Raw genomic sequence first — 17,541 nt, forward strand, 5'->3', positions numbered from 1 at the left:
GAAAGCAACCTACAGAAGAGCTTGATTGGCCCATCTTACCAGGAAGCAGAAAGAATAGAGAAAAAAATGTTAGTAATGGTCAGAAAAGCAAAATTTGTTATTTCATCGACTCCTCTCTGATCCAGAAGGTTCCTGCCCTAGAAAGGCTCCTTTCTGCGCAGCTATTTTATCAAGAAAAGGCACTTGCACTCTCCTTCCCTCTCCTAACCCAGGGCAGAACAACACATCCATCCCACCCGCCCTTGGGCATCTCCCCCAAGCACTTGGCGAGGAGCTCGGCCACGGGGGCTTGCGCCTGCCGTCGGTGCAGCTCCGAGGAGCCACGCGCGGAAGCAGGGCTTGCTCCGCTCCTCCCATCCCCAATTAATACCGCCAGGACAGCGGGCTAAGGACGAGACCACCACGGCCACATCCTGCACCGCTGCCACTCTGCACCGCACGCCGCAGGACCAGGTTTTGCTCGGCCAAACCCCCCGGGAGGGATGAGCCCAGAACCTCAGCTGGGTCGCGCCTGTTCTACTCTCTCTTTTTCTTTTGTAATACGCTCTGGGACCCCCCAGTTCCATGATGCTTTTCACTTTCAGAAGAAACTTTAAAGGCTGGAATACTTAATCAGTTTTCAAAAAAAGGAAAAAAAAAAAGCTATTAATCAGAGCTCCTCCGTCTCTCTTTCTGGACTCATATCATGCTCTTGAGATTTCCTGGGGGGGAGCGGCATGATACCAATTAGCATTTACTTGCTTGGCATATGTCAGAGAGTGCATAAAAACATGATTAAAGACAGTCAGTAAATTTTTCTTCCTCCCAAAAAACGACAAAAAGTTTGCCATTTTTTTGCGCAGATATTTCTTCATCAAGTTCTCAGAAGAAATCAAAACCATGAAGCTTTGCGTTTCTTTCAAAACCGTATTTTGTTTGCTTAAAGCCAAAAATGATCATGTTTGAAAAATATTTTTGGCAGTGGCTTTAGTTTCACTGAAGAAACCATCTCTTCCAGACCAAACCAAAAGCATTTGGTTGATAAACGCTCTTTCCTTTTATAACGCCCTCTAAGTATAATACTGCTAAGAGATAATGGGTGTTATTTAGGCGATTAAGTAATGAAGTCCCACCCCCGAAGCCTGCCTGCTCTAGCCGATGTGCCGAGGAGACGTGCGGGTGTTCTACCTGCAAGCCCTGAGTTGAAGACCACGGTGGGAGAGGCTGTCCCGGGCAGGGGGGGTGCCGAGGGCGGGGGCGGTGGGGGCAGTGGAGCCGCAGGAGCCGTCTCCAAAGATGGACCTGGGAGAGGAGGCGGCGGCGGTGGTGGTGGAGGTGGCGGTGGAGGCGGTGGTGGAGGTGGCATCGGCACCGACACAGGACCGTTTTGCACTACGAAATGAAGGAAAGACGAGGTATAATCGTCAAACACTGACCAAAATATCAGAAGCACGTGCAGAAGAAGTCACAGCGTCCACCTTGTCCCCCACTATACACCTCCTCTCCACCAATATAGAATCATAGAATCACAGGGTTGGAAGGGCCCTCTGGAGATCATCTAGTCCAACCCCCTGCCAGAGCAGGGTCACCCAGAGCAGGTGGCACAGGAACGCGTCCAGGCGGGTTTGAATGTCTCCAGAGACGGAGACTCCACCACCTCTCTGGGCAGCCTGTGCCAGGGCTCTGCCACCCTCAGGGTAAAGAAGTTCCTCCTCGTGTTTAGGTGAAACTTCCTATGGTCAAGTTTGTGCCCGTTACCCCTTGTCCTGTCCCTGGGCACCACTGAGAAGAGCCTGGCCCCATCCTCCTGACACCCACCCTTTAAGTATTTATAAGCGTTGATAAGAACCCCCCTCAGTCATCCTTTTTCCAGACTGAAGAGACCCAAATCCCTCAGCCTTTCTTCATAAGAGAGGTGTTCCAGTCCCCTCAGCATCTTGGTAACTCTCTGCTGCACCCTCTCCAGCAGTTCCCTGTCCTTCTGGAACTGGGGAGCCCAGAACTGGACACAGTACTCCAGATACAGCCTCACCGAGGCAGAGCAGAGGAGGAGGATGACTTCCCTCCACCTGCTGGCCACACTCCTCTTGATACCCCCCAGGATGGCATTGGCCGCCTTGGCCACAAGGGCACATTGCTGGCTCATGGGCATCCTGTTGTCCACCAGGACTCCCAGGTCTCTTTCCACAGAGCTGCTCTCCAGCAGGTCACCCCCAACCTGTCCTGGTGCATGGGGTTATTCCTCCCCAGGTGCAGCACCCTACACTTGCCCTTATTGAATTTCATAAGGTTTCTCTCCGCCCAACTCTCCAGCCTGTCCAGCTCTCTCTGTATGGCGGCACAGCCTTCCAGTGTGTCAGCCACCCCCCCACAGCTTTGTGTCACCAGCAAACTTGCTGAGGGTGCACTCTATCCCCTCGTCCAGGTCATTGATGAATATATTGAAGAGGACTGGACCCAGTACTGACCCCTGGGGAACACCACTCCTCACTGACCTCCAACTAGACTCTACACTGGCCCTAGCATTTGCTGGACCCTTCACCAAAGTACTTCAGTGCATTAACAAGGGAGGAAACCATGCTAATGAAAGAAGCTTTTTTTTTCCTGTCAACTGAAGGGCTCAGAAATGGATCAGACAAGCACGGGAACCACCCACGAGTGAGAGTGCTGGGGACCTCAGCATCCTTGGCTGCTCCAACGGGCTGCGACCTGCAGGCTCATTACAACTGAAGGTGGTTTTGTCAGTGTAAGACTGCTGGGACTGTCCCCAGCACAACAAACTCCACCTCCAGCTCCCAGCCAGACCATGTCTCAGGGACAAAACGCTTCTTACCTGCCTCAGATGCCGCTGCTAAGGCGGGTAATGGTGGCGGAGGTGGTGGCAATGGTACTGAAGATGCAGCTCCAGCGACCGGTGCAACACACGTGCCAGCCACAGCCTCTGACCCTGCCGGCACCATCCCAGAGGCCAGAGCAACAGGGAGGATAGAGATGTCACCGTCACCTTTCTTCTGGATCTTAATGGTTCCCTGCTTCTCCAGTTCATGGATCTTTTTCTCCAGCGTTGATTGTCGCTGGATGGCTTCTTCTTTTTCTTTCACCATTTTTCTCAAGGTGTGAACCTGGGTATTTGCATCTTTGTAGATTTCCTGAGAGCGATGCAGAAACAAGGAGTTTGCACTTGTACTCGCAAAACAGAACAGCAATACCAGAAATGGAACAGCCTGACACGGGATGGTCACTGCACCAGGCACTATCTTACAATGAGCTTTGATGCAAACCACGTGTCTTTGTTGGCGAGGAAGAATTAATTTGGTGTTTTTCCCAAGCTAGTACTGAGAAATCTCACCTGTGGGCACCAATGCCTGGGGGAGCACAATTTCCTACCAGCGCTTTTCCATGATGTCTCCCATTTCTTAACGCTAGTCTTAAACATACAGTGGAGGTATGCCACCTCGATTGTGACTTTAACAGAGAGTATCTGATGGGTGCTTTACCTATGAGTAGATGTTGGCCTGTGAAGGGAAGCAGGAACAGAGCTCCTGATACAGAGGGGAGAACTGCCCCATGTTGGGACAACGTTTAGGCTGAAGTTAATATTATACTAATAATTTTTGTTACTAAGTTTGTACACCAAGAGGTAACAAGGTTGGACTGTGCAGAGAAAGCCGTCTGCGCTTGACAGCATGGAGACAGGGCACTGGCTCCCATCCTGCTGCGGCACGGCCCAAGCCTGAAGGACTCCACGTCCACCCCCAACGCCGCTCCACAGCCAACCACACATGAAAAGCTCCAAACAGAGATGCTACAGACCTGAGCGATAAGATGTACCTGTCCCACTCACTGATTTGCTGACATGTTCAAAGAGTTTTATGTCCATCTTTGAGTGCACACACTAGTGATTCTACTTGAAATCCGTCCCGGGTTCAAATTTAGGAAGCTAACAGAAGTCACTTGCCCGTTGAGTCATTACCTCCCATACACCAAGCGCACAGGAGATCGCTCCCCTGCAGCGCGGCACCCAGCCAGGGCTTTCCCATCGCACTCACCCGAATCACATCCAGTTCTTTGTTTCTTTGCATAAGTTGTTTTTCCAGTTCCACAATCTTCGCCATGGCTTCATTCTCCGTATCTTGGAGTTTTTCAGATAACTATAATTCAAAAAAGAAACCGATGATATAAGTAGAAAACAGTAGTTTTCTCAACTGAAATGTCAGGAAGGCTAGTTGGATCAGTGGTACGTAGTAAATTAGTGATATTCCACCAAACCCTAAGTCTTTCTTTGGAAAGAAAGAGGGTTCCTGCATGCGGTCGGGGGGCACTAAGTGCCCTGATGAAGGTTTCTCTGATGATGAATGTCACCCTTCAGCTATCACCAGCAGTAACCCAGCCGGAGTGTAGCTGTGAACCTGTCCAGGTGAAGAGCCTACTCTACAATAAAGCACTTAAAATGCAATTATTTTCATACGCACTCAGTCTGATCTGAAAGCCCACAGAACGTAACAGTGGCACTGTTGCAAAACCAACCGACGCTGAAATGGTGGAACCCATAAATATCACCTCTCACAAAGAGGCTAATTTGATCAGGAATGAATGAAACAGTTTATTCTTTTTCCCCCCACGGTCTTTTGATTTATTTTTTGCCAGCCCCACAAACCTGAGATCTGAATGCCCTACAGTTCTCGTTGGCTTTTTCCATCACCACCAACCACGCCGACCCAGGCGAGGCTGCAGAGGTGGTGAGGTGGCACTAGTTGCTGGTTTTGAGATAAAACTTCTGCAATTCTATTATTAGTATTTCTGTCAACACATGACAGAAAATTATGTCCATACTCCTGGGATGAATCTAGTTTGTGTAACAAGAGATCAGAAGTGAGCCCTTCAAAATTTGCCACCAGAGTAAGCCATGAAGCTTCTGAACAGCTAAAAGGAGTCGACTTGGGAAGCGAACAGTGCCACTTGTACCGAGCCACTTGTCTCCAGCTGAAGGGCACCTCAGAGGGGCGAATATTGCATAGCAAGTGTTTTTAAGAACATATTTATTCTAAGTGATGGCATAGGAAGGGTAAGAGAATGATGACGCTTTTATGATTTTTTTTAAGTGTGGAAAAACACTTTGATTTTAAAACAGCCAAGCCATGTTTTCTGGACTAAAGTAATTGATGCCAAGAAGGTACGGGACAGAAAAGCCTTAAGCAAACACTGAATTGAGCAAACACCCGAGTATCCGCACAGCGTTATTTTCCAGTCCCTTCCCTCTTGAGCCCAGTAATGTGTTTTCAGACAGGGACAGGATGGTTATCGGCTCTATTTACCAGCACTGCACTGCTGAGCAATTTGCAATTTTGATGTAAATCAGCTTTCCCAGCTCATAAGGTAACTCTGTGCAGAGGCTCCAGGCACCAAGTGACTCCACCTGGAACACCCATTAACTAAAACATGCAGAATATGAGGTTCAAAATACAGCATGAAAGCACCCAGGAAGTCTACCTGCCCGAGATCTCCCGAATTCCTTCATTTGCCAATTATTCCCCCAAAACACAGTAGTCTTAACGCTTTTTTCTAAGCAAACCTCACCCCTGTGCTTCCACCTCCCGAAACGGGCAGTGGCACAGCCCAGGGGCAGAGCAGGCTCCCCACTGCTTCAGAGACAAAGGTGACAAAGTGTGGTACTAACATGGGAAATGTTTTCTTCCAGTTCTTCCACTCTTTCCAGGGCTGCATTCTTGGTTTCGGCATCCTCCAGTAGAGCTCCCACATCAAAAACGTTATCCAGGTAAGCTTGAATTTGCACCTGCAGTTTGTCGCTCTCCGTGTGCTTGAGTTTCTGCAAATCCAAGAAGACGAGGGTGTCACTCGGCATGGCCTGCCCGTCCCAGCAGGAGGGCCAGACAGCAAACAGGGTGGGAGAGCAGTGGGAGCTCTGGCCGCTTCCATCACCCAGCAAAACACTTCCCATTTTAACATTAGCTGGGGTCTAAAGTGAGAAATAGTCATTTTTTAAGACCAAACATCCAGAGGTTCCAAATAACGCTAAGCAGCATCTTATCTTTTGTGACTACAGAGGACACTAGTGCTTTCCTCTGTGCTTGCTACTGGACCGTGGCAAGCTCTGAATCCACCACCCGGCGCTGGGATGGTGCGAGGCTGGTGGGGACAACCCAGCTGCTGCCTGTGGTGGCCACCAGCTCAGTGGCCGGCAGGCAGAAGTGAGGCCATCTCTTGTGTTTGGGTTGGAAGCAGCCGGCGTGGCCCGCAGCAAATCCTCCCATTGCTCTGGCTGGCCTCGCGCTGGGTTTGCTCATTTCAAAATGAGGGTGTTTTATCTCCAAAGCTAACATCAGAGCAGGCTTTGAACCGCTCTGCCTGTTCCCGATGGGCTGCAGGGTCTGTGCCCCCCCGGGACCCCAAACAGCCCCATGCTCAGTATCGTCATGTACAAATACTTCTTGCAGACAGCAAAAACCCCTCTCCCGGATACAGAAGCCAGCAGGGACAAATCAACCCCTCGTCAACACGAGCCCCGTTTTCATGTGTGTGCTCCCAAGAGAGCACAGGGAGAGACTGAAAAATAGAAAAGGGGAAATATAAAAGCAGCTTTCTTCTCAAAGAGAGCGTTTCCCACAGGACGCCAGAAAACGCCTGGCTGTCAGGAGAAAACTCAAAGGAGGATTTTTCCCTGTGGAGACAGAGGGGTCCCCGGCAGCACCTGCGCCAAGGCCAACACGAGGCCTGTGGCTGGAGGTCGGGGACGTGGCGCAGGCGAGGACGACTGCGGTTCATCCTCCCTTTGTTATACGGCGAAGCTACAAATTTAGCTCCCAGTGTGTAATTGCAGTTAGCTGCAGCTGATTTTTCTTCTGCAGGGGTGGCTCCAGGCCACAGCCCCCTGTCAGCGGCCAAGGCACTGCATTTTTAGCAGAGACTATAGAATCATAGAATGGTTTGGGTTGGAAGGGACCTTAAAGATCTTCTCGTTCCAACCCCCTGCCAGGGGCTGGGACACCTCCCACTAGAGACCTGGCTGCTCAAAGCCCCATGGACAACCCTGCTCTGCCCTCCCAAAAGCTCTTGGGTGAGGGGGTCTGAGGATGTTTAAGGCTGAGCAGCCCTGGAGGACGTGGCATGGAGCCTCCATGGCCACAGGACGCTCCAAGCCCATCCTGCAGCCCCAGGCAGAGGCCGGCCCAGCCGGGCAAGCAGCCCCACGCTGCGAGGCAGGGGGGGACCCAGGTGCTACTCACATCCAGGTACTCATCCAGGCCCAGCTTCGTAAATTCGTACTGCAGGTGGACTCTGAAGTTCATGTCCTCCACCGAGTGGACAACGATGTTGATGAACTGCATGCAGGCCACCTGCAAGGAGAAGCGCTGCACGTGAGAGGAGGCGACGGTGTGGCCCCGGCTGCGCCCCGAAAGCCCCAGCGCAGGGTCGGAGCGGGCTGTCCCAGGACCCCATGGGTCAGGCACAGCGAACGACCGCATTTCCTTGCGGTTACTACGAGGGGAAACCACGATCCGCTATTCTGCAGCTTTTTTCCAAGGCGGTGCTGGATTTGGGCTTAATGGGGCATTCGTCTGCTGTGATAAAGGCAAACACGGGTTCCAGAAATTAAGTCATGTCTGCAGAGTCTACCTTTATTGCGTGCCGGTAAAGGCTTTCCATGCCAGCTCGCACGGCCAGACATTGTACAAGCACACAAGCTCTTAAGAAAACAATGCTGTTTCTGAAATGGCCTGTAAAAGTGAGATTGATTTTGCAACGGGAACCCCTAGCTTAGGAAACAGGACTTTCACAAAAGGCGCTTTGTTGTTTGCAGAAAGCATATTTCCAAAGCTGTGGTTTGGTAAGTGAACAAGGGACCAGATCATAGGAGTTGGCATCCAAACATGTCCCAACACAGCAAAGAAAAGGAAAAGTCTCTCAAGCGAAGCGGGTCGCGAGCAGAAGGAGTGGTGGGGAAACCTCCTGCAGAGCGGCAGGAATTGGGCTACAAAACCCAAAAGGTTTGTTTGCCCTTTACTTGAATGTAAGGCACGGCCAAATTCCGCTCTGCAGAAGTACCCCAGCCCTCTTTGAGCTCACAGATGACCACGTCTGTCACCTTCTGAGCTGCTTTAAGAAAGGCTTTGCCTAGTCCTTGCTGGGTCTTTCTCAATGACAAAAGCCTATCCTGCTAGCAACACTGTGACAGGGCTAATATGAGCTTCTCAGCATCTACTGAGATATTTCCCAGATTTCTAGAGCAAATCTGAGAAGATAAAATTGAAGCAACTAGATTTTAGCCACAGGACCAGCCTCCAGGAGACCCCACATCTCTGGGTCATTCTGTGGGCAGACAGAGCTGAAGGCCGCTCTCTGGATCCCCAGTTTGCTACAGGAAATTGGCCAGTTCTCTGTGATCTGCTCCAGGGCCCAGAGGATAAACCTGGGGGCAGGCACCTGCTGCATGGTGGCCTTTGGCTGCATGTCTGGCCGGGTTGTCCCAGGCTGCTCCTTCCAGCTGGAGGTCCCAGCAGCCGCTGAGCTGCCATAAAACCTTTCCCAGCTTAACTGCCTGGTACTGCCTGGCTTTGGAGAAACAGGAACCAGAGGGACACAACAAAGGTCAGTCAAAACCTGTCAGCTACATCTTCCCAAGTAGACCTTGACCGGCTGTTTCCAAAGTGACTTTAACCCTAGATAATGCAAAGTTGTGAGACTGAACGCAGGGCTAACTCTAAGGAAGAGAGGAAGGAAGATGGTCTAAAGACTCACCCAGGAGCTCCTGCAATGCCTCATCCCCACCTCTTGGTGCGTACCCATATCTTACACAAACAACCTGATCTAGGCAGCTGAAAACTGAACTTCAGGTTTCGAGTCTTTGCAGGACTCTTTCCAGTTCCTGTGGCAAACGCTGGTTCCTCCTAGTGCTGGTACCGGCCTTCGCCAGCTGAGCCCTGCTGTCCTGTCCTATCACCTGGAGCCAAATTCCCCTATTTTCAAAAGCGCTTTTGTTGTACTTGCTTTGGCTCTTGCTGCATTAAGGCCAAATTCTCATTTCCTTTCTCAGATCCTTACATACACAACTAAGGAATTTTTCAAGTCAAAGAAAACTAATCTGAGAGAGTTGCTTTTAAAATGAAGTCAGTCAATGTCAACAACAGGAACCTTCTCTAAAATACTTCTGCCTTTTTGGTGCTCTTTCCTCCCTGTCGATGCGTGCAATTAACCGCAGCCCCTTCCATCTTCAGCTTCCCAGACATCTCGCCTTCTCCATTTAGGGCAACGGGAAAGCCCGGTCCTGCAGAAACAGTTGTTTATCTTCAGTCCTTGCAACTCCTGGAATTACTTGAGCTTTAACGTTAAGTCCGGGAGCCTGGGCTCCAGCACCCATTTTATGCCGTCCTGCGGAACGGAGGGATGCCTTCCCTGGGCTCCTGCAGCGCCAGGACGGAGCGAGCCAGCAGGCAGGGTTCCGTGGAGCTCGTTAGGGACAGATGGCGACAAACGAGTGGATCTGCCAAACCGTTTGTCATGAGCTCTCTCTCCTAGCTTTAGTCTTGTCATATAGTCAAGCCCCCAGTCGGTGGAAGCAGCCCAAAGACGTAGATTTTATTAGTATTTGGGCAAGTCCTGAAAAAAACCAATTTAACCTTTTTCAAGCAAATTTCAGCACTACCTTCATCCCTGAGAGGACCACGGAAGTTTCTAAGAGGCCATCTAAACATTCACAACTCATCGAGCTTGTACGGACACACACCCAGATGCATATTCCCTACTACACCCCTACATCATAGCTTAAATAAAGATGAGGGATGATTTTTTTTTAAAAAAGTGGACAAATTCCATAGCTCACGGCAAGGCTGCTGCCACCGTCTTGCTTCCAGGCTGTGCGGAGCTGTGCGACTCTCCCGCTCCCCAAAAACGATCATCCCTCCCTGCGAGCACGGGAAAAACGCCTGAGTCGGGTGTTGAGGACTGACAAACCTTTCTGTCAAATTCCAGACTAAACTGTACGTACGTCTGAGAATACCTAATGCATACTGTGACGACCAACGTGTCCTTTCTGGGACTGCAGTAATAAGGAACAAAACCACCTGTAACACGCCAGAGCTACTGCGAGCAGCTTGCTAACTTCAGTAGAATTGCAGGGATCGCTGTAAGTTATTTTTTTTTCTTTTTAAATACAAGAAAGAGGCCATCCTGTCTCCCTCACACCACCTCCTTTTTATTCTGCTGTCCCCTCAAGGATGTGAGCCTGCCCTGGCCGTCGGGGCTGCAAGCCACTGACACCGGAGTGTTGGAAACATCGCAACACCGCACTGGCTGCTTTAACACCCAGTTCCTGGCAGAAAGAGGTCTTTAACACAAAGCTCAGCACTAAAACAGTATAAAGTGTCACAGATGCTTACCAGAGGGCTTGGCAGACCGGCCAGGAAAGCCCTTCTGCTCTGCTCTCACCTCAAAACGGGATCAGGTCAGATCTGAGGCATCAGGCACGAGCAGCACTGACCATGCCAGCATTTGTGTTCTACTTAAAAGTAGGACTTAAATTTCTTACACTTCTGACACAAGCACTGACTTGGCACAGCACTCACTTTAAAGACACGGATGCAGAATTATTTTTGATATCAGACACGTAACCAGCTGGCTCATCCTTACTGTCGCGACCTCTGCCTCTCCCGTGCTGCCACGCGCAAGCTGGCGCTGGTGTGGGTGGGTGCCAGCCAGAGCCGCCTCCCTCGCCGCTCTCCCTTGTGCTCCAGGGGAAGTGGATGGGGTGAATAATCATGCATATGCACATTGAGGAACCAAAAGTGGTGCAAACTACTGCTATATTTATCAGCAGATAAGGCCAGACGGCAGCTGCAGCGAGTCTCTCCCACACTTCCCTGTCTGTGACTCCGGGGATGTTGGCACACGGACAGGACACGCATCTCGATATTGCAGAAGCTGCTGCTTTGCCACAGCGAACGAGCGCACCCAGCCAAAAGGTGACTTTCCTCTTACCTTCACTACGGTACAAGGCATTTCTTGCAGATAACTGAATTGAACTGAAGCTAAAAATGAAACGCACGTTATGTAGTTTGGGATGTAAAATAAATTGTATTGTGGTAATTCTAGGCCAAGGATCAGAAGGCAGATTCATCTCTGCCTACGACAGCAGGACCAGCCACAGTAAACGCTGAAAGCAAAGTCTGATGACGATAAACGGCACTCACCATAAAGTCTATATTGTTGTCTTCATTTCGGAAGTGCTCCATCAGCTTCTCAAAGCGCTGTTTCTCCCCACACACCTGCAAAAGAACCACCACGTATTTGTTAAAGTACAGCTTGCAAGAGAGTATTAAAACCACTTAAAAAGCAGCTTATCTGCTTGTTCAAAACCTCTCCATCCAGGTTTCCTCTCCTGTTACAAATATTCTTCTTCATGACATATCTAGTGGAGGAATCACAGGTGAACACCCGTGCTGCAGGTACAATTATAACACAAATCTTTGTATCTCCTTTTCTGCAAAAAATCTAATCACACCCACTGACGGTACAAGCATAAGCAAGAGAGTTGCACCAGGCTATGCTAGAGGAAGACTCGTCCTCTTTCACAGTGCAGAACTGGATTTCCACTGTAATATAATGTAATTAGGAAGGAGAACAAATTACAGGGAGGAAAAAAAGAAAATCATCACCGGCTAAATGAGGAGTGAAATACAGCAGCGTAACTATCAGCTGGTCAGAATTACAGAGCCGTAATACAGGGGTGTTGGCAGGAAACACACGCAACTTGAGGGAGAAATAAGATCTAAGATAAAGCAGGTCTCAGGATATTGTTTAAGTCTTATTACTTCCCAGTAGCTTCTCTGGCTCGGTCCTACTTTCCTCAGCACACGAATGATCTAGAGTAATCCACACCAAAATCACAAAATATTAAATAAGTTGGGCAGCAAAAGGGAGCAGAGGTGAGCACCAGGAGATGGACCCATTTCCCCGTCCTCCCTGCCCAGCAACTGCAGCTCCTCCCTCTGTGGCGCATCGTCCGGGGTATGTTTTTAAGGCACCGCACAGACCTCGCTGAATTCACACAGAGTTGAGTGGGACCTAAACCCAGCAGATGAGGAGATCTGCAAAGCACTGTCAGCAGTGACCAGCAACTGCTGGGTGACCTCTGGCCACGCTTTCTGCTGTCTGCTATGCCTGAATAAAAATACTTGTGGTGTATGTGATACATCTTCTGTCATTCCCAAGCGGAATTGCCACCACTGGGTTATTATTCAGGTTATTAGTGGTCACTACCTGACGTCAATAGGAATGCTGGCACTGGATCTCTGTGAGAGGACGAGGACACTGGTTGGGATGAATAATTTGATAACGTTACCATCAATATTCATGGCCACAAGTTGCAACTAATGGGCTGTGTGCAGGCTCGGGATGCCCGGCTTGCACAAGCTCTGGTAGGCAGGGTGCTGAAGTCCACACAAACACTTGCTGAAGTTGTATTTAAAAGTTTCCAGCTGAAGCTTCAAGACTCAGAAGGTAGAATAAACACACTTAAAACACCAAAGCATGCACCCTCACGAAAACCAGATTACACTTGTTGGTCAAGCAAATTATCATGATCTTAAAGCCAAAGGACTCGCCTCTCTCTACAGCCTGTGCCACGCAAGTGGTGTTGAAGCACTGAATGCCTTCACATGGGCTGCTCCACCAGGCCCATAGAACACACACGAAGGTCTAAGATGGAGTAAACCAGAGCCCAGAGAGACCCGCTCTTGCATGGAGCAAGTCTCCTCCCCGGTATTGCCTGGCCTGCGGTTGTGTGAGGGGTGAAATATGCCCGATCTGTCCCTCTGCTTAGTAGAGATGAGGTCCCCGGGACACGGAAAGGACGGGGGAGTTTGGGGAGCCACGGCCATCCAGCCTCAGGCTGTAAACCTGCAGTCTAATCTCGGGCTTTTCTTCAGGAGTAATCCTCATGAAGCCTTCCTACAGCGTCGGGAATCGCCTTGCTGGGAGATCGAAGCCCAAACACCACACGCACATCGCTGACAGTTAGAGCAGCTCCAAGGAAAACTGAGGGCGGGCGAGCGAGCCCCTGCCCAGCCTCCCAGCACGCTGGCTTTGCAGCAGGTGGCTCAAGAGCTGGCGTCACCGGTGAAGAGCCTTAGGCTCTGCAAAGCCACCAAACGGCCAAACTCAAACCCGAAGTGGCCAGGAGCACCCTTAGGAAAACAGGGTGATTGCCGTGGGCATTTTGGCACGACTACCCTGGTTTCCCAAGCGTGCATGTAAAAGCGGGAGGTGGGACGAGCACGCTCTGGAGGGGACCAGAGCATCTCCGCCCCAGATGACAGCATCCCGTCCAGCTCCCTCGCTCTCCGCGTGCTGGACCAGGAATCGCTTCGTCCTGAAGAAGCTGAAGTTCACTGAACATGCAGCAACGCTACCTACTCCGGGCACTTACCATGAACGTGTTACTGGCCACCCTCTCACCGAGGGCACCACCATACCAAGGGCTCTGCTGTGGCATACGTCCCTCACGGGACACGTATGCTTCCAGGCAGCAGCCACACGCTCTTCAGGAGGAAAAGAGACAAACTCTGCAAAGAGGATGGCCTCCGTCAGGAAGAGCCAAAGAGAAAACCAGAATCTGGCCGAGTTTCAGGAACCTACTGGCACTGTGAGGATCAAAGGCAGCAGCTGCCCGCCGATGTAATTTGATTTTGGAGGCGTACGCTGGGCCCAATCCAACTCCCGCTCAAAGCAAACCCGAGGAACCCTCTCCTTCACTCGCACCGCAGGCTGCTTAGATGCACCCATCCCTACGTTATTATCCCAAGCCGTTCTTTTCCAGCTATAGTAAACGGGATGGTATTTCAGTTCAACCAACTGCAAATCCTTCCAGCGCTCTCCGTCCTCTCCCCTCCCCACAAAACAGTTAAGAGGCAACATAACAAAAGAAAAAAAAGTAGGTTCATCTCAACTTTGAGCTCTGAGCAATTGTGTCTCTCTGGTACCCACTTCAGAAAACATGGAGCTGATTTAAACAAAATACATGTCTTGTGGAAACCAACGTAACAATGGTGCATACGATCACTCAACAATAAAAGCCAGAAGGACTGATTTCTGGGAAATCTAATGTAAACCGTTCCACATGGATGAGAAAAGCTGACATAAACAACTACAAGCCATTTATGGCTGACTAATTAAATTAAGGAAGAACCCGAAGTGCTACAGCCCCGGCAGAGACTTGCCGATGCCGGGACGAGCAGCCCGGGCTGGCTGGGATCCGGCAGCTGATAGCAAGAGGAAAAGCAACAACAAGCCGCAGCTTTCGGTGGCTGCTCGCGGATATTTCGCACTATCATCAGATGAGTCAGAGCCGGCACCGCGCGCACTCCGAGAGACAGCGAGCTGACTTTCATGAAATGATATAATTTACCCTGGAAGATTAAAGAGAGTGAAACTGTAGACGAAGCCTACAGCCTGAAGATTGGCCCACGTCCAAGACGAATGCTGAAATCAAATCCCACCACATAAAACCATATGTTGCCATTTATATTTGCATAAATTTCCGAGGTCTGTCATTTGAAAGTATGGCTGGGTCTAAGAAAGGCTGATCTTTCTTTTATTAGCATTATTCTGTGTAAGGAGCAAGATTAAACGGGTTACCACAGCTATAAAAAAAAACTCTGTCTCTACTTAGGCTGTGAAAAAAAACTTTTTAGGTTGCATTAAGCCCACGTCATTCTAGAAGAACAATATGGCTTTATGGAGAACCACCCACGAAGGGTCCTTTCTTTGGGAAGGCTTTGGGTGCTAACGAAGTATAAACTCCTCACAAAGGTACCATACAACCCTATAAGGAAGCAAAAGGATCCGTTATGAAAAATTTAGTGACGATTATATCCATATCCACCTGGCAATGCTCTCAGGTCACACACTTCCCATCCAGACCACCCAAGAGCAAAGTTCAACTACAACAACCCTCACGTTGCTCCTGCTCACGCGTCTGGATTTCTGTAAGATGCTCCAAGAAAGGCAGCCCGGGCAGACACCACAAGGGTACTTTGGAAAAACTGAAGATGTTTTCATGTGCAGTGTCAGGCAGAAAGTGAAAATCGGTGCTGATCGAAGCACATCCGTCGTCCTCCTACCTCAGACAGTTATCTAACGACACGCACCACCTCCTTTTGTTGGAGAATGGAGCTCTTAACTAAACCTCCCCACAAGCAAACACAGCGTGCTCCATACGGAGATGGCAGCGAACACAGGCAGCATTTCAGGCTCTGGAGCTGCAGCTTGTTGGCCAACGGTACAGAACGCACACTACGAGACTCAGCTGCCAGACCGCGATCTCCTCCACATCTGGAGGACTGATGCTCCTCAGCGCCCCATCCAGACACAGCAATTGCCTCCTGCGACTGCCTCCACGCCAGCGCCGGTCTGACAGCAAAGGGGGGCAGAGGGAATGACAGCTCTGAGCCAGCAACACACGTTTGTAATGACGACATTAACCAACTCCCAAAGTGCCCCTGTGCCAGGCAGCAGGTAACACCTGGTGGTCCCAACTCCATACAGAAAGTGAAATCATTTGGAGTTCATTGCACTGGAGGTGAGTATGGTCTGGCGTGGCAAAGGCAGCTAACGGTGACCTCAAGGCAGGGAAAACAATTCTCTGACGGACCAAATCTAAACCACCTAAACCTCTGTAAAGGCTTTGCAATTCAGGACTTGTTTATAGATCATAGAATCATAGAATGGTTCGGGTTGGAAGGGGCCTTGAAGATCATCTAGTTCCAACCCCCCTGCCCTGGGCAGGGACACCTCCCACTAGAGGTGGGTTTTCTGTCAGCGCAAACCTTAAAATGACCATCTAACCATGTGTTGCCCAAAGGTTGTTTTACGCCGCTCTCTCCTCCTTCAGTAACTTTTCGAGTTCTGCGAGAGCGAGAAGCGGCAGCACAATTTCCCAGCAAACACGCTCTGTGTGGACGAACGCAGCCCGTGCTGGATGTGGTGTTATAAAGAGCCTGATGGATATGCAACCCAAAAATTCATGGGACCCTTTGTGACCCGTTTCTCCTGTCTGTGCTCCCTTGTCCGGCGGCACAATGCTGGCTTTCTCTCCCCCACAACAGCCCACTGTCAGCAGCAGATCCCACCACGGGCAAGCAGCACTCCACAGGAGCACTTTGTTTGGCCTGATCACGCTGACATTTTTGCAGTTTGCTACAGAACAAAAAAATCAGTTTTCCCCTAAGTTACCGGTTAAGTAAACAGTTATTTAATACTTACTAGGTTAAAATACCTTTTACTTCTCTACCAGCAGGGTTAAGGCACTCTCAAAATATTGCTGCAGTGCAAAAGACAACAAACGGATTTACATTTTCCAGCACTTGCAAACAGCTTCTCCTTAGCAAAGAGTTATTATAATGGCCCGTAAGAACAATCCAGAACTGCTCTTTTCAGCGCTGCCATTCATTATTCAAACAGAGAAATCTGACTCCGAATTAAGCCTTGTGAAAATGGGAGGGCTGAACAATACTGTCTCACTTCGCCCAAGTGAAAACTGCTGGAGGTGAAGAATGAGGTCCGTTGGCCATGCCCCGGCCTCTCAGCTCGCTGCCCGGCCGTTCGGATGGGTCTGGTGTTAAAATCACTGGGCGATACGTGAGGGGATTGTGATTATTCTCACCTAGAAATCATAGAATCTTAATGGTTGGAAAGGACCTTTGAGATCATCGAGTGCAACCATACACTCACAAAAAACCCCCTACAATCTCTGCCACTAGAGCATGTCCTGAAGTGCCACATCTAGACGTTTCTTAAACACCTCTAGGGATGGGGACTCAACCCCCTCCCTGGGCGGCTGTTCCAGTGCCTGACCACTCTTCCAGTAAAGTAATTCTTCCTAATATCTAACCTAAACCTCCCCTGCCGCAGCTTCAGCCCATTTCCTCTGGTCCTGTCATTATTCCCCTGGGAGAAGAGGCCAACCCCCACCTCTCTGCACCCTCCTTTCAGGGAGTTGTAGAGGGCAATGAGGTCTCCTCTCAGCCTCCTCTTCTCCAAGCTAAACATGCCCAGCTCCCTCAGCCTCTCCTCACATGCCCTGGTCTCCAGACCCCTCACCAGCCTGGTGGCTCTCCTCTGGACATGCTCCAGCACCTCAATGTCCCTCTTGTACAGCGGGGCCCAGACCTGAACACAGCGCTCGAGGTGAGGCCTCACCAGTGCCCAGTACAGAGGCACCATCACTTCCCTGCTCCTGCTGGCCACGCTATTCCTGGTACAAGCCAGGATGCTGTTGGCCTTCTTGGCCACCTGGGCACACTGCTGGCTCATGTTAAGCTGGCTCCACCAGCACCTCCAGGTCCTTTTCTGCCGGGCAGCTTTCCAGCCACTCTGCCCCAAGCCTGTAGCGTTGCTTGGGGTTGTTGTGACCGAAATGCAGGACCCGGCACTTGGCCTTATTAAACCTCACACAGTTGGCCTTGGCCCATGGATCCAGCCTGTCCAGGGCCCTCTGTAGAGCCTTCCTACCCTCCAGCAGATCAACACTCCCTCCTGGTTTGGTGTCGC

General features: G+C 50.4%; 1 protein-coding gene across 9 annotated transcripts in view; it reads right to left on the reverse strand.

Moving 5' to 3' along the window:
* FMNL2 (formin like 2) overlaps positions 1–17,541 on the reverse strand; it is a 145,423-nt gene that overhangs the window by 16,257 nt on the left and 111,625 nt on the right. For 5 of the 9 annotated variants that reach the window (XM_063341001.1, XM_063341007.1, XM_063341003.1 and 2 more), the window contains exons 10-16: positions 11,184–11,258; positions 7,224–7,334; positions 5,657–5,806; positions 4,029–4,130; positions 2,813–3,128; positions 1,168–1,371; positions 14–34 (exon numbers count right to left, since the gene is read on the reverse strand). In XM_063341001.1, the coding sequence (XP_063197071.1) occupies positions 14–34; positions 1,168–1,371; positions 2,813–3,128; positions 4,029–4,130; positions 5,657–5,806; positions 7,224–7,334; positions 11,184–11,258 (979 nt within the window). The remainder of the gene's footprint in view (positions 1–13; positions 35–1,167; positions 1,372–2,812; positions 3,129–4,028; positions 4,131–5,656; positions 5,807–7,223; positions 7,335–11,183; positions 11,259–17,541) is intronic. The other 4 variants (XM_063341006.1, XM_063341009.1, XM_063341008.1 and 1 more) reach the window with 1 other exon arrangement.

The sequence above is a fragment of the Chroicocephalus ridibundus genome, chromosome 7 (assembly GCF_963924245.1).
Source record: "Chroicocephalus ridibundus chromosome 7, bChrRid1.1, whole genome shotgun sequence".
Classification (NCBI taxonomy): Eukaryota; Metazoa; Chordata; class Aves; order Charadriiformes; family Laridae; genus Chroicocephalus; species Chroicocephalus ridibundus.